This window comes from Leptosomus discolor, chromosome 8, assembly GCF_034619465.1.
Source record: "Leptosomus discolor isolate bLepDis1 chromosome 8, bLepDis1.hap2, whole genome shotgun sequence".
Lineage (NCBI taxonomy): Eukaryota > Metazoa > Chordata > Aves > Leptosomiformes > Leptosomidae > Leptosomus > Leptosomus discolor.
In genome coordinates, this window is record NC_141398.1 from 62,002,858 (window position 1) to 62,027,098 (window position 24,241).

Consider the following 24,241-nt stretch of genomic DNA (forward strand, 5'->3'; position numbering starts at 1 on the left):
GCGCCTCGGGTGCGGTGCAGGGGCTGTACGGCGACTGCTGCGGTGCGCGGCGTTGAGTGCTGCATGGTGGGACCCTTGGGAACCCAGCAGTGCCGCCTGCTGCTGGACTATAAGGGTTCTAGCGTTGTTTTCTTATTCCTAGCAATTCGGAAAAGAAGCTTTTCCTTTCATATGATGTATGAAGTATGATATCATTTGCTGCAGTTAGGCCTTGGATTTTGGAATCCGATGCAGGAAGGTGTCATGCAGAGCAATGCGGTAGGATTTGAAGAGATGGGGGTTGTTAATCGGTGTTGTGACGGAATGCAATTCTGTTTAGAACCTGCACTTGCATCGGGAGCCATGTGGTCAGCTGATGAAATTGCTGAGCTATGTTACCTGCACTATAGGACCAGACTCCCTAAGCAGGGGAAACCAGATCCAAACAGGGAATGGACTTCTCTGGCAGCTGTTGTCAAAGTGGAGTCTGCAACCCAAAGAGAGGTTCTTGCTAGTCCAGGGAATCTGCAGGGTAAGAATGAGTTGTGGGGACTGGGGTGGGAGTGGGGGAAGCGGGGAGAGAAGGTGGCAGTCCTCGATGCTTTTTTTCAAGGTACCTTTTAAAAACAAACAAACAAACGTACACCACTTCATGTCCTATTTCTGTCTCCACCCAAATTCTTTACTCTTTGTGATCATAAAATCTTTTACAGCTTCTGTCTGGAAGGAGGTGGTTATAGCGCAGTGGTGCTCTTCCCAGACTGTGAGGAGATGAAAGCTTCCATTTGTATGTTCAATAAGTGGCAAAAGTCTAGGCAGGACTTGAATTCCTAATGTAAACCCTTGCAAAAGTGTGTTCGGCTACTATTTGAAAGAATGCTAGAAAGGTCTCGGTTCCCTGTCCTGTAACAAACTGCATTATTACGTTGTGCGTTTGTGTTAGTTCACCATCATCTTCTCCCTTACTGGCACTTCCATGTCATACGGGTTGTATCCCATGCGTCTTTCTTACATACTTGAGGTATCCTATGCCAGTGTCCGCTGTGTGTTGTCTAGCATATCAAGCCTGTGTTAGCACTTCTGCTATGCAATTAGAGACTTTTCCTAGCACTGGTGCTTCTGCGTGCTATGTTCAGTTCTCGGGCTGGTACTGTTTCCTTTCTGGAATGGTCTGCCTCCCTGTACCTTCCCTTCTGCACAATGTTCTGTGTGTTGTCTTACCAGAATGACTGTATGAGAGCAATGCTTCTGATGATAGTTTGTTCTGTTAATGTTGTTTCTTTTTTCAGTAACGAAGGAAGTTGTTGCTATGGGAACTGGAACAAAATGCATTGGCCAAAACAAAATGAGAAAAACTGGTAAGCATGATATAAAATCCAGGAACAGACTACCTATGCTACCTTCGTTCTTGCTGGTGTCATAGAACTGTTGAAAATATCCAAGGCATTGAGCTCAGACTTCTGGATTGAAGCCAGAAGTGTAAGGCATACCTCACCTCATCAAGAAGGGAGGGCTTAGGCAGCCAGAATGACTTCCCTGAAAGTTTGCTGCACTTGCTGCCTTAAAGGTCAATAGACTTTTCATATGAGGAAACGTGTAGTTTAGACCCTGAGTCCGCATACCCAAAGTTTTCATTACTAAAAGCAAAACAAACAAGCAAAATAATTGTGTTTCAGTCACTTGTTAGTCTAGTTTTATTGTGGTTTGATGCAAAAGATCCCACTGCTGAGTTAGAGTAGAGGTGACACTGGAAAGGTGCTAATAGGCTTTTTCTCCCTCTCTGTGTATTCTGCAGCTAGATAGTTTGAAGTGTTTGTATAATAAATATATGGGGTAGGTACATGACTTCTCACAGCTACCATTTCTTACCATTTATTGTAGGACTTAACTTGGTCTACATGTCCTTTTTTTTTTAATTCAGACTGTATCTGTCCCCTCTCCTAGGTGGAGGGGAGAAGCCATAGTAATTAATGCTGGAAAGTGACTAAGGAGAAAAAATGTTTGTGAACATGTAGGTACAGGGTTTTCTGCCCTCTTTAGACTTCAGAGGAGGAGTAGAGCAAGATAGGAGAAATAGTTTTGCATGCATCAGTTTTAGGCTGTTTTGTTCTGTATAATGTCCTTCATATTGAAGTAGTGGAGGAAAAGAGAAGAAACTAAATTCTGTCTCTTAGATTTTTGTGGACGTTTTGTATGGCTTAGTGATTTTAGAAGAGTGTTAGTATTTTTTCTGTTTGACTTAGGAAAATTGTGATTAAACTGTTGTACTGCTTACAGTCTAGGTATTAAAAGTCAAAGTAGAAATTTGACTAGAAAAAAGTAAAACTAGTTTCTCTCTCTGTTTGTCTCTAGTGATCTCAAGTTTATGAAGTATTTTCCTCTTGTGATAACATTATTTTTAAATTAACTTGGTTGGTAGGTCATGTTAATGGTTGTCTGTTAGAGAACTTTTAAACTGTTCAAGAGGACTTTAATCACCTGGCCTGTTATTCCTGAAATAAAAGCTGATCTACAGATCCTGTTCCTTTAGATACTGCAATAGGCAGATACTACTAGAAGTTTGAAGATGACGTGTGTAAACCTGGTAAATATCAGAATTATTTACAAGAAAAGTAATTTAAATTGCAGGACATAGTGCAAAAAGAAACTTCAACCAAAAGCTTAGCAAACACTTGAAATCTTCTAACGTTGTGCTTAATCTGAGACTATCAAATTTTACTATTAAGAACAAACATCAGGAAGTAAGCCAGTGTTGATTCAACTCAAAATTCTTCAGATATCGGAAGAGTTAAAATTTGGTATTAAAACAAGTCTCTGACTCGTTGCGGAGTGAAGACCTATCCTTCATTTGAGTAGGCTGTTGGCCTCCTCTTGTACTGATGGGAAGTTTAAATATCTTGCAATAACCTAATACCAATCTTTATTCTCACATGCTAACAAATCTGGAGAACTGTTATCTGTTAAATTCTGTTTGCTTTGTTTGTCTCCTTTCCAGTAATGATGTGCATTGTTGTCATTTGGTTGTGACTTTAGGAGACATTCTGAATGACAGTCATGCTGAAATTGTGGCCAAGAGGAGCTTCCAGAGGTGAGGCATGAAGTTCACATGCTCTTATTCAGTGCCACTTGAGGTTGGTTGTTGAGATACAAATGGTTTTGACCTATAACTGAAATAGCCAACTTCAGGGATGAGAATGTAATGAAAGAGATAGTATTACTTCTCTGTAGGCGACACTTTTTTTCCCTTTGTTAGCAGGAGTTTAACCTGACTTTTACACTTCCAGGTGGCATTAAGACCCTTTCACAAAAGCATGTTTCTTCCTCATTGTTGTAGAGCCTCTACAACAAAGAAGTAGGATCTGATTTCATGTGAAGTCAATGCTGGTCGAATGGGTAGCTGTCAAGGGTAGCCTTTTTGCCTTTCCCACATGCCAGTCCTCTTGTTCACAAGGGATAAGCTGGTTTAAGGAACTGAGCCAGGGGAATAGTAATGCTACAGAAACAAATACATTCCTTGCAGTTTGATGCCACTAAAGCGGTTCTCACAGAATCAGATGAGCTGCAGTGCTGGTAAAACTACAGAGTGGGAGGAGAGGACCATGATTTGAGGAGATAGTTAACTCTGCTGAATCCAGCTGTTTGAGGTCTGTTATTCAGGTGCCAGTGATGTGGTTGTGTTTATGGAGTGTGTTGGATCCCATCTATCTGTAGAAGCATAACTGATTAGCTCCTCATAGACTTCATCAGGAAAGAACAGGCACTAGTGGGCATCTAATTTTTGTTGTTTTCCCATGCATTAAAAATGAAATAAATGTTTCATGAAAACTTTCTGCCTAACAGGTATCTTTTCCATCAGATGTCGCTGGCAGCTTCCCATCAGCAGTGCAGTATCTTTATTCCAGGAACTGAGATGGGGAAATGGAAACTCAAACAGAATATCACATTTGTTTTCTTCTCCAGCCATACCCCGTGTGAGTATGCTGGAGTGGGCCAATTTCATGGCTCCCACTCATACAATCTTTTCTGCCTCTTGCCTTTCTTTGGTCTCTCTTTGGTCTGGAGTGAGAGTGAGGCGGTAACTCACGTTATCAGTATGGGCCCTAAGGTGTACTTGACTGGTTCTCCACAGGTACATTTGGCATTGTATCTCGCTGGATGTGGTTTGTGAGGACTCAGTAAATCAAATAGACTGCTCATTATATAGTAGAATGCTTCACTTTCTCTTTAAACAATAATGGCTACTATTTTCTTTTCTGGAAACTAACATACTTGTCAGAGGTCCTATTACATCTCCTGGTTGCTTTGCTTTAAATGTTGTGTCCTTGGATTCAAATTTAAAAAACCCACAACACTGACATTTACCGTGGTTTCTCAAAAAAAAAAAGCCCCAAACCAGCCAACTAAACAACAAAACAAAAAAATCCAAAAAACCCACACCCCAAAACAAAACAGGGAAAAAACCCCCAACAGACCAAAACGAAACTCCCCCAAAAAGCCCCGTCCACAAAACACCACCACCCCCCGCAACCCAAAACTTCATAGGGAATGGAATGCAACTTTATTGTTTTGTCACAGAAAACACTTTTTCTGTGTTTTAAAAAAACAGCACCACAAAGATGAGGATCTGTTGGCAAAATGTAGAAATGAGACTTCTTTGTCCACCAGCTTATTGGACATCTCTATGTTACCACACTTTTACCAGTGTGTTCTTCACTTTGCTCTGTTACCAGAGCAAAGAAGTCTAAGCACTCTCAAAATAGGCCTCATCAGTGCTTCGCATAGTGAATTAGCTGCTCATGCATTTTCATGATTTTGGTGGCATTGCTGGAGTATGCTATGATGGTTTTCTTTGGTAATGCAATATTAGAATAGAATCTACGTTGTCAAATTTAATAGCAAGAATAGTTTCCTGAGTGCCTTTTTTTCACATGCCTGTTGGGCTTTGTTTGCTTTGAACTGAGCTTCAGAATTTTGGTTTTGAGCTTGTGATACACATTAAAATTTCCATCCTTATTTGACAGGTTATTCTTTAATTATTCTTTTGAGGTTTGTATTGTTTAGTTACATCAGACTAGTTTTCCTCTGGGTCTTGAGGACTGCTTGTAGTCTGTCAAATGCCTTTGACACCTTCTGCTTTATAACTTTTGTTGTGAATCTTGCTTTTTTTTTATTATTTCTTAGGTAGAATGCAAAACTTGAAATTAAACATATATTGGCTTAAGTTTCAGCGAAGTCTGATTCATCATTGTACAGGACAACGTTGTTTGAAAAGTGTGTTCTCATCACTAAATTTTCCTGAGTCCATATCTGTGAAACCTAGTAGTAGTCATAATAATACTGGTGTCGTGTATTCCGATCATGCAGGATGCAGTTTTGGCCAGTTTTGATGTCATTTCTTTTGCTCTAGGTGGAGATGCTTCTATTATTCCAATTAGTGAGCCTGAGAACCATCTTTCTAAGCCAGTGACTGGAGATGATGCAGCTGGACAGTCAGCAGAGCGTAGAAGTAACTATGATCATTTGGGTCCAGAAGATAAAAGGGAATCGGAGAAAACTGCAAGTAATCATACAATCAAGAGAATGAAAACTGACGATGGCTATTTTTCCATGATCACTGAAGATGTGGCTGTTCAGCAAATATCTGTGAAACAAGAAGATGACACAAATCCAAAGAGCTGTGAATGTTCTGCAGAGATGCAAACAGCTAATAAGGAGACTGGCTTAGGGAGACCAAAGGTAGTAGATGTTTATAGAACGGGAGCAAAATGTGTACCTGGAGAGCTGGGCGATGCCCGAAAACCTGGGCTAGGGTATCACTGTGTGGGATTATTACGAGTGAAGCCAGGTCGTGGGGACAGAACATGCTCTATGTCCTGCAGTGATAAACTGGCTCGCTGGAATGTGTTAGGATGTCAAGGAGCTCTTCTGATGCATTTCCTGCAGTATCCGGTGTATCTGTCAGCGATTATCGTGGGGAAATGTCCATACAGCCAAGAAGCTATGCGGAGAGCAATTATTGAAAGGTAAGTGCTCTCCTTTGGAAATCAGCTACCATGTGTGGAGACAGAGTTATAGAAGACAACTTGTGTCACGCAAATATCAGGACTTTGCACCAAAGTCATTTGCATAAAATGTGATTTTCTGCAAATTTTCACAAAGTAGCCCGATGTAGTATGGAGAAAGGATAAATACTACCGATGGATCAGACTTGAAGATTCACAAAAGAATTTCCATTAGATTCAGGATCCCCTTGGTTGTCCCTTCATAGAGCAGTGAGAAATGTACTCACCTGAGTTTTTTCTAGAAGCCTTTCAGCAGAAAAAGCTGCCAGAAGGACACAAAGTCAGTGTAGTGAAGGTTTGGGTTTTTTTTTTTTTTTAGTGTAGTGAAGTTGAACTTTTCTTGCCCTCTTCCTGATTTTATTTCCTCAAACAGGGTCAAGGGAAGTTTTAGTTTATTCAGTTATCCATACTCCACAAAGCCATTCTGAATATCTGTAAATTCTCTTCTATAGATTTGTGTTTGTGAGCAAAAGCAGCTTTTATTTTTTGCAGGACCATTCCTAAAATTAAATTAAAAAGACCCCAAATCCATCCATCCTAAAAGCAATCTGACTGAAACGACTCCAAATGAATGCAGAGGTAGACTTCTGCACTGTGGAAAGGATATCTTTCTGGTTGTCCGTACAAACCTTTTTATAACTTAGCCTTCAATGAACTTCTTGGTTCTTCTGAAACTTTTGCTGATTTTAGACCCTGCTTTCAGACGTACTTTCCAGCAAGTAAAAGGGGCAGTATTTTAAACGTTGTTTGAAGGGAATTACAGTAAAAACAGTTTACTTTTTGCTGTCTTCCTAAGCTTGGGTCCGAACTTAAAATTTTCCAGGAGATTAATATTTAGGTTATTGCGTACGTGTACAAGTCCATCCCATCTAAAATTTCAAAATTGTATTGTCGGTCTGTTCTCAGTAGAGGTTTTTGAAAACTGCTATTCTAAATTTTTGACTGTATCTTGTACCTTCAGGTGTGCTGCGCAGCCCATGGAAACTGAGTTCTAGACCTAACACAGAAATTGCTTTTGAGTGGTTTGGCAACCAGATTGGAAAGTCATGATTTCATGTCAACACTTGTTTCTGTTAGTGTTAATTGTCAGTTTGTTGCTTTTTGAGCAAAACTTCGTGCTTCTGGGATGCTTGACAGCGATTTGGATGTGCGGTGCAAGCTGACCTTTTGATAGTCTTGCATTCTGAGGGATGCACTTCTGTAAAGGATGAGGTTTGTGGCTCTGCACCTGTGGCTTTGGCATACTTGTTTCTCATCCTCCTACTCTGCAATATAAAGAGAAATGGAACTTTTGAACCCGCCTTACCTTTAGGAATGATTCAAATGGCAGATAGAGGAGACAACGAGGCGAGGTACTCTGGTGGACCTAGTACAGCAGTGAGAGGCTCATTGGGAATGTGAAGGCTGAAGGGGGCCTTAGTTGCAGTGACCATGAGATAGTGGAGTTGATGATTCTGAGGGGAGGGAGGAGAGTAAAAAGCAGGCTCACAACCGTGGACTTCAGGAGAGTAGACTTCAGCCTCTTTAAAGATCTGCCTGGAAGAGTCATGTGCAATAAGGCCCTGGAGGCAAGAGAGGCCCTTTAAAACTGGTTAATATTCAAGGACCACCTCCTCCAAGCTCAAGAGTGCTCTATCCTGACAAATAGGAAGTCAGGCAAAAATGTCAGGAGGCCTGTGTGGATGAATAAGGAGCTCCTGGCTGAACTCAAACATGAAAAGGAAGCATGTGGAGGGTGTAAGCAAGGACAGGTAACCTAGGAGGAATATGGAGTGACTGTCTCTGTATGCAGGGATGAGGTTGGACTAGCTAAAGCCCAACTGGAATTGAATCTGGGAAGGGATGTCAAAGACCAGAAGGGCTTCTCTAAATACATAGGTGACAAAAGGAAGACTCGGGGAAATACGGGCTCACTGCTGAATGAGGTGGGAGAGCTGGTTACACAGGGTATGGAAAAGGCTGAGCTACTGAATATTTTCTCTGCTCAGTCTTTACTAGGAAGACCAGCCTTCAGGAATCCTAGGCCCTAGAGACCAGGGAGGAAAGTCGGGAGCAAGGAGAAGATCCCCTTGGTGGAAGAGGATCAGGTCAGGGAATACTTAAGAACACTAGACATGGATAAGTTCCTGGGCCCTGATGGGGTACACCCAGGAGAGCTGAGGGAGCTGGCAGGTGTCGCTGTGAGACCGCTCCTGTTAATCTTTGATAGATCATGGTAGCTGACCTCCGGAGGTCCCCTCCCACCTCAACTGTTCTGTGATTCACTGAAGTGGTTCAGGACACCTAGCATGCGACAGCTTGTACTGGTCAGCTGGAAAAAGACCAAGTTGTGTTAGACTGGAAAGCCAAAGCTTATGTGCATTTCCATGGTGGTAAAAAATTTGTCCGCTGCTTTGATCTGAAATACATCCAAGATTTCATTTTTCTCCCTGCTGTGAGTAGTAGAGCTCTGATAACCCAACCTGGCACCTCAGGGAAATTTGTGTGAGAAGTGAAGGGCACAGCTGCTAAATGAGGAAAGTAATCTGCTGTGCACTGGCTTTCTTGCTCCTCGGATCCCCGAGTTGATGAAAACTGTCCCAGCAACAGGAAGATAGGAAGTGGATATTTTTCTTGCTTAGGAGGTTGAATCAGTGCAACAAAGGAATCTGCAAGCATTAGGGGAGAGCTTGAGCAGAGCAGAACTGAGCAGAGTGGAGGGACAGCAAGAAAGAAACCGGAGAGCTGAACTACTCCCTTTAAGAGGCAGTTACTAGACCAGTTCACCTGAAAGGTTTCACTTTGTTTAGTAACTGTTTTTCTCCACAGCCTTGCATCCTTCTAGGATGGTTATAAAAGATGTCATAGTATATTAATAGGGGAAACGCTAGCTACCTGTCCAGTGGAGTTTACTGGGTAATCCTTTCCTCACTCTGTAACACATGGGACAAGAATTTGCTTAGCCTCATTAGTCTTAGGTTGCACTTCAGGCACTTTTTCAGACTATTACATCTGATAATATAAACCTCAGTCTTAATTCATTCCTGCACTATGTAAACGTTACGATGATTAAACATATGCCCTTTTTTTCGTATGATTCTAATCCCGTTCAGTGTGTAATGGTAATTTAAGGTAATAAAAGATGAGATTTTACATGGAACCGTAAGTATATTTTTTTTTTACCTTTGATTATGAAACTTTAAGTTTATAAAACAGTTGTTAATGTAATATGGTTGACTAAGTAAATACTTCATTATTATTATTTTTCATTGTGATTGCATAAGTATATTGCAGTTTTTATCCTGCATACTTTATCTCCATTGATTGTACTAGCTTTTAACTAGTCCTTTTTAAGAATCAATTTTTCGTAGTTTTTCTAGGATGGACAAGTTCTTAATAAACTATGTGGCTTTCTTTTTTTTAACAAATACTTTTTTGAAGGGGAAAATGCCCCCGGACATCCTTGTCTTTCTTCTGCAACTTATGTTGATTTCAATTTTAATGTAAAAGTGACATATTTTAAGTTATGAAGGGAAATTGCACGAAATTGGCTTGTTTGGTAAGATGAGACTTAAAGTCACTTACATCTTTCTATGTTTACTTTAGGTGTCAGCACATCTCATTTTTACCAGATGGTTTTCTTGCTCAGGAGGTTAAGCTGCTGCAATCGGATCTTCGCTTTGAACATAGCCGTCAGGCAATTCAGGAAATTCAAACTAACAGCAAAACAAAACTTGTTCCTTGTGGTGCAGGTGAGTTAACTTGGGCTGGTTGCATAACTGTGTGCAAAAGGTCAAAGAGAAATTAGGTGGTTTTGGTGGTTTCCTAAAATGGAACATCATTCATTGCCAGTGCTGGAGGCAAAGTGTGACTTAAAGCAAGAAATTAATTTCAGGCCAGAACTTAATTGTTAATAATTAATAATATTCAGCTCAGCCTCTAGTTCCCTGTAGGGAGTTTTCAGACTGAATAAACACTTCGTTGATGCCATTAAGAATTTATAATCTAAGCAAAGACAGAAAATACCCAGTGAAAGCAAAAGTTCTGAGGGCAATAAGAAAACAAAAATATCAAAAGACTTCTTGTTCCAGTTAGTTTTGCATTCTCCTTGGTAATGAACAGAAGACGTGCCACACTGAGTTATGCTTGTAATTGCTCCAGAAATCTGTGAATGTAGAAAGAATACAGAGTAGTATAGTGTAAAGGTTTAATTGATAGAGGTTTTGGACATTGCATTTTTTGTCATGGTGATGAATGAATATGCAAGTCACGTTGTGATTTAGCAACATGGTCTAATTTGGGGGGGAAAAAAACAATGGAACTGCCACTGTATGTGTATGGTTAAGCAGTTTCTTTAAACTTGGACATGCGTACTTTCTGTGGTATTTCTTCCATTTTTCTGGCTTAACTGGAACTGGAAGTTATTTTATTACAGTAAAGCTGATGATAAAAGAGAATGGAAACAAAAGGTTCCTTAATGGAATTGAGATTAATTAAATTGGAGTTATTTACAGGTGCCAGGAAGGAAAAGATTTTGATTCTGTGAGGTAGGAGGCAAAAATCCATCATCAAAAAGTGGTACCAGTTCACTTAGCAAAAAAGATCTGAAGCCAACTGTGACTAAATTCCTGTGTATGTCTGTCTTTCTGTACATTTACTCGGGTAATTCTGTTAAATAAGGATGAATGATGCTTTATGACACTTCTTTGCGTATGTGAATTATGCCTGGTTAATTTTTTCTTGAAGGGGTGAAAGTCAGGGTAAACTCTAAATTCAGGGCTGTTAGACTGAGTATTGAAGTATGCTTGATAGGAACACTTCAACTGGTAATTTTAAAAAGAACAATGTGTTTGGTTTAATATTTTGAGGTTTGTGATACCTATGAAGAAATGAGAAAATAGAAAACATTTTCAGTTTTAAGTAAATTTTTGTCTGCTTGCCAGAATCTGGTATCCTCTGACTGTGTGGTTTTAGATACTCCACACACATGGAGGGCTTAATGTTTAATACTAGTTGTATGTATGTAATGCTATTTGCCATTACCCAGGATTTTAATTTAGCAGAGTGATACAGCATTGTACCTAAATCACAATGCAAGTATAGTTTACACTTAGCAGAGTATAGCAACTGCAGCATACAGTTGAATCATAATACAAGTGCGATTAACACAACTAGTGTCTATAATATGCTTTATAATGTGTAGGTTTTGAGCATCCTTCTGTCATGAAAGACGTGATGGTGTCATGAAGGAGAGAAGCTGTGAAAATTATCATTAGAGTTAATGCATGTGCAACTGTTTTGCCCGTTAGGAACACAGAGAAATGGGAGAACTTGGGGAACAAAAAATGTCTCAAGGCAGTAGAAGTTAAAAGAACTGTTGTTAGGCTATGGAGGGAGAGATTTGGCATGTCAATCAGTTTTGTTTCTATTAACATGCTACTGATCCTTTGCTAGTTATTTATAAATACATAAGGTATGATATGCAGAGTTTAAGCACTAAGAAGTTCACAGTCTAAAATGGTAATATGGTTACCAGAATGGGGTAAAGGGTAAGGTTGTTGGCGCTTGCTACCTCTTCCAACAAGTTTTTGTTTGACTACTAGCTAATAACACTTTTCAAGTAAAGTCTATAGATATTTGATGTAAGTCAGTTAACAAACATAGAGAGAACTATTTAGTATACAATACACAAAATAACAGCACACAATAAATTAGTAAGGAAAACATAGAGTGACTGGTGGAAGTAGCTTGGGGGAGTATTTTGCAGCCTGATACAAAAATACCAAAGAGAAGGCTCCGGGGAGACCTTAGAGTGGCCTTCCAGTACTGCCTACGGGAAGGGTGGGGAGGGACTCTTTATCAGGGGGTGTAGTGATAGGATGACAGGTAATGGTTTCAAACTGAAAGGGGGTGGATTTAGGTGAGTTATTAGGAAGAAATTCTTCGCCATGAGGGCACTAAGACACTGGCACAGGCTGCCCAGAGAAGCTGTGAATGCCCCCTCCCTGGCAGTGTTCAAGGCCAGGCTGGATGGGGCTTGGAGCAACCTGGTCTGGTGGGAGGTGTCCCTGCCCATGGCAGGGGGTTGAAACTAGATGGTCTTTAAGGTCCCTTCCAACCCAAACCACTCTGATTCTATGAAAATAAGCTGTCTGACTTGGAAATTTCTTCATGCTTTGTCTGGACAGGATGCACAAAGGAAAGTAGAATCCCCCTAAAAAGGGGAGAATTGCAAAGCTGGAGACCATATATTCAGAGGCATGAATTTTTGGATGACCTGATTAAGATGAAAGCTTCATGTATATGTGTATTTCTTTTTTAAAAATTAAACAGAGTTTACGTACTCTCTTAGGTGGTGGAATCCTGGCCCTAGAGAACCGTGATCCTCTTTCTAGTTTGAATTATCTTGGGAAGAAGCCTGGTGTCATGTGAACACATATAATGAAAGGAACTGTTAAGTTCTGCTTTTGTGATGGTAGCACCTCCCTTGTTCATAATCCTTTCTTCTACAGCTATCAGTTGGAGTGCAGTCCCTGAGCAGCCCCTGGATGTCACCTCAGATGGCTTCCGGCAGGGAACAACAAAGAAGGGGATTGGGAACCATCAGAGCAGGTGTGAGAATGTTGTGATATCTGGATACATACGTCTTATTTGTTAGCATACATGCCTCTTGTCAGCTCTATGATGTGTAGTGCATTGTCAGAGCAGAAGTAAATCTGGGGAGTGGGGGAAAAGGAAGAGTCACTGTGCAAGGGAGAGAAGGGGAGTTGGAATGACAAAAGTTTAATGAGGGTTAACAAGTTTATCCTATTTCTTCTTTGTCACTTTGTTGATTAAAGAGAGTGTTGTAGATAATGGGGAGGGGGGGCTTTTTATTAAAAGATAGCTTGCTTATTGGTGGAGTTATCTGAATTTTTGCTTTGTATCTTTTGGGTTGATGACTGTGAAGGAAATGTGTGTGTTGCAGGTCCTCTGTAAATCTGTAGATTTCTTTTTTCTGGAAGAGTCAGGCCAGCTGACCTGGATGTATGGTTGTTCAAAGTCTTGCTTTGAAATGTGACTTTTTGCCTTAAAGTTTGAAAATGTTATGAAATGCTTGCAGCAGATTCCTAACACAAAAGATGTCGCCTTTCCAATTGTCGTCTTGACACTGTGCTCTTTAAGAAACATCATAATCTTCTATCAACTATTAAATGTTTAAAAAACCCAGTTCTGTATTTTTCTTGTGGTTGAGAGGAATTACTTATAAACATCTGCAGACAAATTTCTCCGTCTCTCTACGCTTTCCTCAGTTTAGGTGAGGTGACTGAAATTATCATTGGGCTGTGGAAGTTCAGCTTGAGGGTTGGGGTCACATTTTGATTGTTGGCTGTTAATACTACCAATTTATCAATGGTCATATTGTTCATTTTTCCCAGGCTTTCTGGGAGAAGGAAGATAATCCCAACAGTAGAGAATAAAATGATAAGTAGAGCACATACAATTCTTGTGGAGAATTCATTCACATGCCTGCGAGTTGCACATTCAGAGCTTCTTGAAGTTAGGCCCGACTGGACTGACATTTATCCTAGTGTTTCCAAATTTTCCCTGGAAAGAAGAGGACCAGGAACTTTGTGGTTTGTGACCAGTATTGGTATCTGGGGTGTTGTTAGCACAGGTGACCTCGGTGACTTAGTGTACCTTTTAAGACAGGGTTTATGTGCACTGTAGAATATTAGTTTTCAATATGTGGTATGTAATGTATTCCGGGAGACGTGTGAAAGATCAAACCACCCAATCCCTTTTTCTCAGCAGGCTAAAATTTGTTACATAGCATTTGTTTATCAACTCTAAAACTTGAGAGCCATGTGCTAGCTGCCAGTTTGCTCGAAATGGTAGGAACTCAATTATTGTTGAGAGGTCCTCCTCTCTTTTTTTTTTTTTTTTTTTTAACATGTGCTCAAAATTCACTAAAGCAAAGTTACTTCAGAGGGCCTACAAGACCATATGATTGCAAAGGTCTCGTTTCCTTAGGAAATCAGGAAAAAAAAAACCAGTGTCAAGGAATAAGTAAACCATTTACACTTTTGTGATAAAAGGTCACAAAAGGAACTTTTATCATGAAAATGAGGAATTTATAGCCTTATTGGGGGTGGCTGGTATTTAGTAATAAACAAAACTTGTATTTCTACCCTGGGGTTTTTTTCCCTCAAGGAATCTCAGGGTGATTCGTGGGGGCTGTTGTTTGGGGTTTTTTTCTCCCCTCAATATGCTAGATAACAGTAAATATCAAGGAAGGTAAAGCTGACTGACTAAAAGGAATTTGTACGTAGATGTCTGGTATGTGCTTTTGTTAATGCTTAATTAACTAAACCACCAAAACCTACAATATGAACCTTTGACAGATCAACGTGAAGGTGAAATTTTGTACCATCTTTGTGCCAATTTGGGGATTCTTAAAGAACGTACTAGCAAAATAGGAAGGTTTTTTGATTGGTGATGTTTTGAATGCTTCGAGAAAATCAGCTTGCACATGTTGGAGAACTGAATCCAAGTTATAAAAATAATTTAATTAAATAGAGAAAATAGTCAGGGCTTTCAAAAACAAACTGTGCTTTTAAACAGCTCTTCTGGATGCCTTCTCTTTGGGGGGAAAAGAAAGGCTTAAAGCTGACAGAGATGCATATGGTATCTTCAAAAGACCTTTCAAACTTTTGACTTACTTTATTTTTTGATGAGCCTCTTTGTATTTAACGGCCCTGCAGCTGTTGCCAAATGTGTCCTCATCACCATTGAGGTGCTGTGAAAAGGACAGCATTGTTCCAGATATTTCTGTAGTTCTTTTATTCTGCGTAATACCAAATTTGCCGGTTTGAACAAGCCTCTGGAGTCCTTCTAGCTTGTTTGTTTGGTTCTGGGACTAGTCCTTCTGGCTCAATGTTGCTGTAGTTGTGAGCAGATGACGGTGCAGTCTCACACAGATAACAATGTGGGGATATTAAAATGTTCTCTCTGCAAACTGACAGAGTGCTGATTGGGACAGTGAGGGCCATGCGGCTCTTTGTCAATATAGCATTTAAAATGAAGGGAAAAGGAAGGTGGGCAGCTCAGATGGGGTAGGAAAAGTTAAATTGTGGAGAACTTTTTACATTCTTTGAGAAGTGGACATAATTGGTTTTATCAAAAATGTTCAGCTAGGATGTACTATGAGCTATAAGAGGAAGTGCATTTCTGATTTTTTTTTTTAATTTTATTTTTTTTTCCCTTCAGATCCAAGATCTGTAAAGTGGAACTCTTCCACACATTCCAAAAGCTAGTGACAAGTATTTCACAAGAGGATCTACCAGACACTCTCCGGTAAAGACATTTTCATTCTCTTTAAAAGAGTGAATTTATCTTAATGGGACTCAAGAATACTGTGATGATACCAGAAGCTGCGCATGTGTCTCACTTGAGATAAGTTCATTGTTAAAATTTGGTACTGGAAAAATATGGCATGTGCTTGATGTGTTGGGAAGAGACTCTCTTTGGTCTTTTTAATGACCTCCTTGGAGAAATAGCTGTCACATCTCGTGTATTAGTGACAGACAGAAGCAATTGCAGGTGGCTTGTTTGTTTGGAATTAAGGTAGGAATTTGGGGCAGCTGATCTTTCTGAAGGCTTGCTACTTTTTGAAAGGGTAAAGGCTGTTCTTCATCAGTGGAGCCTTGTGCTTCCCTTGCACTAGATTTGGTGTCCGTTGGACACATCTGTGAGCCTCTTCAACTTGCTGTCTTGGCAGAAAACTACATTTTCAGGTTTTTTTTCTGAGTTAAAGTGGTCTTGTCTGAAAGTGGCAGTGGACAGCTGGGGAAGGAAGAGTGAAGAGGGAAATGAGAGGAAGAAGTGTTTTTTTTGAGAATGTGAGCTGTTAGATCAGCTGTCTGTAGCACTGTACCCTTAGTGGCATTCAAACCCTCCATCCCAAAATGGTCGTGGGGTTATTGATATCTGGTTGGTGTTTAGTAATTCTGTCAAGTGACGCTTCTTTGTTTCAGAAGAAGGAAGAGTTTGATTTTTAAAAAAAAATATATATTTTTTTTTTAAAGTCTAGGCTAGAATCTTTTTTCATGTAAATGTATGACAGAGTAAGAGCTAGTAAGGTGAATATCGTGTGTAGGGCCCTTTCTGCAATGCATATATTATGTAGATTTGAGGCTTCCTGGAAAGAACAGACAGAAGCTTTTGTCTGAGGAAGCCATACTTGAAGGTTTCTTTTACATTATTAGAAATAAGTTTGGTTTATCAGACTGGAGTTTCTTGCAGAAGTCATCTGGTCTGGCATTGCATTATGTGCATTACGTATTTGGTGGTATTCCAGCCTGAATAGCTACCATAGAGCAGGGCATAGTTGCATATATACAGAAACTTATCTCTCACTTTGGCCAGAGATTCTGAGAGATGTAGGAAGTTCCAAATCCATTGCCTTGGAAAGTTTATTTTATTTTAGACTTATTTCCAGGTATGCTTTCACCAGCTCTGAGGTGCAGTTATACGGGCTGTTGAGCTAATTTGTAATTTGCAATTATACGAGCTGTTGAGGCTTGTAGCTGCTGATGGGGATAGTCCCGCAGCAGTCTGCTGCTACTGGCTGTAGATTCCTGTTTTCTGCCTTGTATCAGTAGCACTTCTCCAGCCTCATGGTGAGCCAGTTCAACTAGCTAATGTGGCAGAAAACAATTCCTTTGTCTACTGTGTTTTCTATTGGACTAACGAGCTGAATTGGCTCATGGAAAGCTAAAATAGATAATAAAACCGTGCAAAGGAGGTAGGAGGTATGTGTGGCTGGAAGCAGGGGAGATAGGCTGTTTCTGCTTCGTGGTACCAAGACATTAGATGAGGTGAACTTGGCCAAAGTAAGCGCATCTTTAATTAGTAGATCTTGCTTGCTTTTGAGTTTTGTGGATTAAAGATTGCAGTTACCTTCTATGTCTGTAGAAGTGCCTCATAACTATTTTAAAGTTCTGATGCCAACATAAGCCATGCTATTGCTGAAATGTCTTCAGCCAATTCTATAAGTAGAGATACGCTTTTTCCTTAATTCACTTTTAGATGTAAAATTATTAGCCTCTTTTGGGTGGGAGTTTGTCCTCACTTGTTCAGCCATCATAATTTCCTCGGAATAAAGTGTGAGCTGATGCATTGTTGGGTAGGTGACTCATTGTGCTGATCATGTGTTTCTTACATAAAGTCATTTCACCTCAGGGCTTTTCTAGACTCCAGTGGCTTTGCAATTTCCTTTGACTTTTTTGACCTCTACCATTTTTTCTGTCTGGGCTTCTCCTGACAACATCCAGCTGATACGCAAATGTGGCATCATTTTTAGGCTGCACAAACTCTATTTGTACAGTAGAGGTGCTAGCTCACCAGTTAGCTTGTCCAATTGCTTTCCTTTTGAAGTCTTTGTTTTTCCTACTTTTCGCTTCAAAGGCAAAATGAAAAAATGTCATTGTATTGCTGTTTCCTTCTTATTTGCTTTCCCATTCTACACAATATTCTGATGTTTTCTTCCTTTTTCTTCCATTCCTCCCTGTAGTCTGAATTTGAACGGTCTTCAGAGAAGTAGTCCCACACTCTCAAGTTGTTTCCTCTAAACTCTTGTGTATTTAACACCCAGTTTTGTATTTTTTTTTCCCCATTCAAATGTATCTTACTGTCTCCTCCCACAAATGGTTGGCTCTAGTGCTATGCTGTCACCCAGTTTCCTTTTCCTGCTTTGACCCTAAGTTCCTGCCCTGCCTCTTCTAGTCCAGTTTTTGGTCTCTTGCCTCCCATCCTTTCTGCTCCATCGGGGAATCTCATTCTGTAGTCCTTTCAAATTTGCTGAACAGCTTGTCTTGGTAAGGTGTAGGTCATATTAGGACAAGAATCATTCTTGACTTAACCCTTTCTTCATCTGCTGTTGTCCACTGTCAGACCTAGGATACTGGGGCAGTTAAAGCTTTACATGGAACTAGTATACTGATTCTGATGTTCTTTTGTTTTCTTCTTTCCTGGGTCTAAAGCTGCTTCTCCTGCTTTTTGTGCCTTCCTTTCATTCTTCACTTCTCTCCACTGGATCAGTACAGGCAGTGTTAAATCGCAACAGGTAGAGAGCCTACTGGGGGCAGAGCATTGTTGGCTCTCCTAAAAAGCAAGTTCAGGAATTTGTAGTGGTGTCACTTAGCTAAGATGCTAAGCATAACATTCAGCAGTTGTTTTTTTTAAGGATTTAGTTTATTTGCTTTCAGGTGAGACTGTAAGGAGGAGGCAGCGTTTGGCTGGCATTAGCTACTTCTTCACCAAGAACCAGATAGTGCTGTATTGTGCTGTCCCACTTTCTTTCTTCCTTTCCAGTAATTTCTGTGATCTCTCTCCTCTGTCCCTTACTTAAATTCTCACTCATCTCTCTAGCTAGACTGTCTAAAACGTTACTTGTCTTTTTATAACCTCTTCCCTCCATCTGCCATGCTTCATTCTCTTGTATTGACTCCCTCTCACATGCTGTTTCTTATTAATGTTTTGAAATTACTGGTACATAAATCAGTCTCTTTTTTTTTTTTCTTTTCATATTTTCAATGCTCACTGTCAAAGGAATGATGACACACGGTTGGGCAGTCTTGTGCCATTGCTAATCTGAATTGTTATGTAAAAATCTCTGCAGTATTATTGTTGTTTGCAGATCACTTGGTGGTAATATGGCAAAGGAGGTTTTTTGCATTGTTTTATTTTCCTTGTTGGTAGAAAAAACCCATGCCTTATTCATCACCTGAGGAAATGAAAGCCTTCTTTTGTCATACAGTGGCATCCACCACACAGAGTCACCGGGCACTGCTGTTTGTGCTAGGCGTGGCTGGCTGTGCAGCCCTTTGTCTGAATCTAAGGGAGACTGTAACATAAACCTGCCATGAATTTCTTTCTGGGCTTGTTAAATGGATGACTGAACCTTTTTTCTCTTGGATTATAGGTAGCAACCGTCACAATTAAGATTGTGCTTTCTTCCTCCTTCCAGTTCAGTCTGCAGTATGGATGATTCCAGCTCTCGTGACACCTAATTGGAGGGGGTGGGCTGTTGTGCAGAGGGGTGCACAGACTTTCAGATGGCTTTGAGATTTAAGTATCTAGACTAAAGTGTAGAACCTTCACGCTTAAGATTTTTTTGCCAGTGTTCATTTGTGAACAGCAAAAGGATTCTGCCAGGTGACTGTTGGAGTGGCTGAGGATGATGGTAAGGAAGTGTCAGCCTAATGAAAGTAACTGTCACGGGATGGGTGCAGTTTCACTGTTGCTGCTGTTCTCCAATTAGGAAAAAAACAAACAAACAAACAAGCACATTTAGCAAGAATTCTGTTGCAATTTTCTAGCACCTTTGCAATTTTCTTTTTTCAAGTTTGTGCATTAAACAATTCCCGTGATGGTCCTACCACTGCATAGAGGCCCGTGGGACGGTTAGGTCCTCTGATCTAACTAAAAAAATCTTTTCTGTACTGCACGTCACAGATGCTTGTTAACGTCTTTGCCGGATTGAAGAGACTTTTATTAAGTACTATTTTCTGCGCCATGAAAATACTTACAATAATTATCTCAAGACTTGATCTTTTTTTTTAATTACTCTATTGAGCTTCTACATCTTTTCCTCTGTGTGATACTTTTTTCCCACCATTTCTGATGACATTGGAAAAAGCCACAAAGCTCACTTTCCCATTTTTCAGTAATGAAAATTGGATTTCTGAAGCTAGACACAGCAATGCGGCAAAAATCTTCCAAATGCTGCAAAACCTTACATTACTGTTAAAACTTCTTTTATTTGAGTGGAACTCAAGTATTGAGTTAGCTCACTCTGTGACTTTGTTCTGTATCTTCTGAACAATTGGTGTCAATTATGAAGTTTGCCTGCAGCGACTGCATTTTATTTGAAGCATTGAAGAAGATACTAATAGAATCAGGCCAAGTATGGTTTCCTGGCCCCCTATCATTATGGATTCACAACAGATTTTTTTACATATGGAAGATCTGTGAGCTTTTGGCCTCTTAGATGCGATTCATTAATTTTTGTAATGTAAGAGTAATGTTTTGGTTGATGCCTTGTGCTTATGTCAACGTTTTTCATGTGCAATATGTCTGTAATCCCAAAAGTACACTATGGGTTGAATGTAAATGTTTGAAACTGAATATGGGGTTAAAGGTAGGGTTTGTTGCTGAGAAGGAAGTCTTGCAGCAGTGTATTGCTTTTCTTTGCAGGCTGCCTTGCTTGTGAGCCAAATTTCTGCTCAGCTTTGCACATGGCTGAGCACATTAATGTTTTCAAGCATAACAGTGATTTGTTAAGACTTTTTCCAAGAGTGTGATACTTTTCAGAATGAAATCTTTGGATCACCTCTCACATCTATGGCACACCAGAATCAGAATCGCTCTCTCTCTTACACAGTAGTGTGGGGGTGAGATTGAAATAATAAAGGGAAACATAAAAGGAATGTAGTCAGACAGACCTGGATAGGCTGGAGATCGTATGATTGTACTGGCCTTTGCCTGGGGCAGCAAATTAGAGTTTTACTTCTGCCAAGAAAAGTCACAGGTTCTTCATTACAACTGCTCAGAGCCTTAGTGGCCCAACGAAAGCCGAAGTACAGTCAAAGCATGTGAGGTTTTTAGGCAGATGTAATGTACTTTGAATTTGAAAACATTTTTCCTGTATGCGTGTTGAAAATTTCTTAGAAGCCTAATGCAGAAATTGAGCATGAGTTAAATAAATGTTTGATTTTTATCAGCTTTTTGAGGAAGCTGTTTAAAATGCAGATTTCTGTTGCATCCACTGTTAAATCCTGTAGTGATGTTGTCTGCTTGGAGAATGAGACCCCAAGAGGCTGCAGTCACATGTGCTCTTGTGGCTGCTACAGTGGGATGAAAATACTGAGCTGCTCATTACTGTCTATTCTGATTTTGTGCTAGCTATGTTTTCCCTTACTGTCTACTGTAACAGTTTCCAAACAAAGGTCTGTTGGAATAATCTAGGTTAGAAAAATCCCATATTTCTGTTAGTTAAATTGCATGAGACTGCTGGATACGAGTTGAAGGGCCATTGATTTACCAGCAGATTCAGGAAAAAGAACAACATTTAGCAACAAAGAAACGAAGAACAGCTAGGCATTGGAGTCTTTTTCTTGGCGTAGTGGCAGGTGCAATCTGTCTATCTATCTGTCTATATGTCTGTCTGTCTTTATTTGGATCTATATCTGTATATGTGTATCCACACCAAATGCAAGGAAAACAGCTGTTTTGCCTTGAACAAGATTGAGCCAGTCCAAAAATCTGTGTTCTATAATCATTTTTTGATCTTTGACCATCCTAAATGTGACCTCATAAGTATAAGTAGCTGTGTTTTGAAGATGTATCTGATACTAGCTGTTCTGTAATAAAGGACAAATGTAAGTCATTAGATGCATTTCTAGTGAGGAAAGGCAGGGCCGAAGTCTTAACCAAATGTGTCAGATATACTTTAAGTGCAAGAAGCTTGGTAACATAAGAGAGTTTCTTCACCAAGTATGATTCGGTCATTATCCTTGGGTATAAGCATGCATACTGCTCCCCAGAGAATGGGTTTGAGGTGGAGGAGAGGGTGCAGGTGGTTTGTACTGTGTCTGAGGTACACGTTGGAGTATGTGGGAGAGGAACAGCTTGCCTGGGATAGGGATTTGGAGCTGGTTGTGGTGAGTTGACCTTGGCCCTTGCACCTGTGGTGTCTCCTGAATACTGCTTATGCAGGTAGTTGCTGGTCTTCTGCCTGTTCAGTGATGCTTCTGAACCATTAATCTACCATTGATAATGGAGGAGAGTTGCAGTGGACCTTTCATTGGAACTTTCCAGAGCAGCTCAGAGTTTAATTAATGTGAAAGAGGTAAAGAAAGCAACATGGATTGCCTGTGTCAAAGAGTGCAGGCAGGTTTGTAAGAGAACCTACATCTCCTGTGTTCAGCAATGGCATAGACAGGTTCTGCTGTCTTGCACTTTCTGAACCTAAGGTCTGCAGGATAGGTAATATCTCATGGCTTGCTAAGCATGTCACAGTGCTCTAGACATACATTTATAGCTGAATGCCTGAAATACAATTGCTGATGGTCTGCTGTTACTTTTTTTGGGGGTGGGGTGGGGGGGTGGTGATGATCAATATTGCCTTTGAGCATGAAAGCCTGTTCTGGAAGTTAGCGCAGTGGTTCTCAGACTTCTTAAATTAGGGTCCCTGTAGCAGTTTGGCTCTTCCCTTTTCTTGATGAGGGTCATGTTGTCTATGACCTTCCCTTCATATTGGGTTGAATGTATAAACATTGTGCCACATGTGGCTGACAGACTGTTTGGCAAAGAGAGACGAAAGAGGCTGGGAAAGGAATGCAAGGAAAGGAAAAAAAGTCTTGATGAAATCGTCTTAGAGGTTTTTGTGTTCAGATACTCTAGACCCAAATTTCCCTATTTTGAAAATCAATGGCATAATGCTCTCAGCAGAGTGACCAATGGTTCTGCTGAGATTGTGGGGAGCAGGTTCTACGTGAGGAATGGGAACAGAGCACCAAAACTGCTGAGTCCCTTTTGCTTTCGGGAAAAGATTAAAAAAAATATATGTTCTTCTTTGTCTCACTCTTCCCCATCCATTATTTTGTGTTGGAAAACAGAAACGGTCCTGTTCGTCCTTGTCCCCTTCCCTTCCAGCCAGCAGTCGTATCCATTCTTCCAGCAAAACAAGGCTACTTCTGCCCAATTCAACGCACCTGTTTCTAGTCACCTTTTCTACTTTGCTTCAACATTTTCTGCTATCATGGAAGATTTCTGTGACCTATTGTCACACAGTCAGACACTGACACTTCTACTGCTGGAGAGTGTGTATGAAGCATGGTAGAGGAGACGTTTTGCTTTCTTTTGTAAGACTGCTGACAATATCTAGATACACTAGCTCCAGGGCCTGGGCCTTTCCAGGTCTTCCTAGAAGCACAAGATAATTTCACTTAGCAGCATGAAAGAGCTCATAGGGCATCATCATGTTCTTAGATGTTTGATTGCTTTTTTCATTTTGTGATGTTACATCCAATAGGATAATAGAAATGTTTTCATTGTTGTGCATTTTCTGTCAGGATGAAGACTCTAGAGACCTACCGGGACTACAAGGAAGCTGCATTAAATTATCAAGAAGCCTGGAAAGTGCTGCGTAGCCAAGCCCTGCTGGGTTGGGTCAAGAATGCCGAGGAATACCTGCACTTCACATGAAAATACATACAGCTATGTAAATCCAGCAATAAGCCGTGGTGCAAAGCAGATACCTCTGCAGTTCAAGGGCCAGGAAAAGATGTCCTCTAGCTCATGTGCTGTAAGGAGACAGGAGTGAAAAGGAAAGCAATTTAGAGAAGTCTTTATTTTTGCTTGAGCTGAAGCCCCCTTTTTATTGAAATATATGAAAGGATCATTGCAGACTTAAAGTTCTGAGCTGCATGAAACTATGCCTCCAAAAGAAAGAAAGCAGTGGTGTGCTGTCCTCTGTTACCTGAAGATGTGGTCTATCGGCCATAGTCCATTGCAATGGAAGTAATGTCGACTGAAATCGAAGCAGTGCTATGGAAGAAAGGCTGACATTGTAAAATTTTAGTGCTGCTTTTTTCTTCCAGTCTTCATAATGTTATGGTTGGTTTTGTGTTGCTGGGACAACCCTAATGTATAGTAAGTAATGTTTTTATAACTCTTGGCTCTCTTTGTCTGGTGTGTGGAAGAATTTTCCATGTCCCCAGTCCCATTCCTTCTAACTGGAAATACTAGTTCGGTTAAAGAGTCTCTTTTTCTGAGAGTCCTTTGTGTAAGCTTCTATTTACTAAATATAGCCAAAAGCAGAAGCAAGAGAGTGTTGGGGAGAAGGCTGTGTCGAACAATACCACTTACGATATCCCATGCATCTCTCAGTTTCAGGACTTTGCAAGATACCCCTTCAACTGCTTTGCTTCTCTGGGCAGCAAAGAAACCTCCTGAATTATCTGGTTCAAACCTGTGAATCTTGTGTAATTCCAGGCAAACATTTAGATACTTCTCAGTGTTTCAAGCACAGGCCATCTTCCTGTCCCCCTGTGATACATGGTTAATTGAAAGCAGGGCTGCCGTAGCCATTTATGTCACTGTTCCCTGGCAAGTGTTCATTAACAGCCTGACAAAGGTGGAGATGCTTTGGGGGGAGGCTGGAAGTAGTCTCTGGC

General features: G+C 40.4%; 1 protein-coding gene across 1 annotated transcript; it reads left to right on the plus strand.

The window, feature by feature from the left end:
* Positions 1-108: 108 nt before the first annotated feature.
* Positions 109-23,891, plus strand: ADAT1 (adenosine deaminase tRNA specific 1). Its single transcript, XM_009959312.2, has 9 exons — positions 109-511; positions 1,269-1,337; positions 3,013-3,067; positions 3,820-3,950; positions 5,387-6,002; positions 9,627-9,772; positions 12,533-12,632; positions 15,270-15,356; positions 23,138-23,891. Exons 1-9 carry the CDS (start codon positions 229-231, stop codon positions 23,268-23,270), a joined length of 1,620 nt encoding a protein of 539 aa, XP_009957614.2. The 5' UTR covers positions 109-228; the 3' UTR covers positions 23,271-23,891.
* Positions 23,892-24,241: the final 350 nt, after the last annotated feature.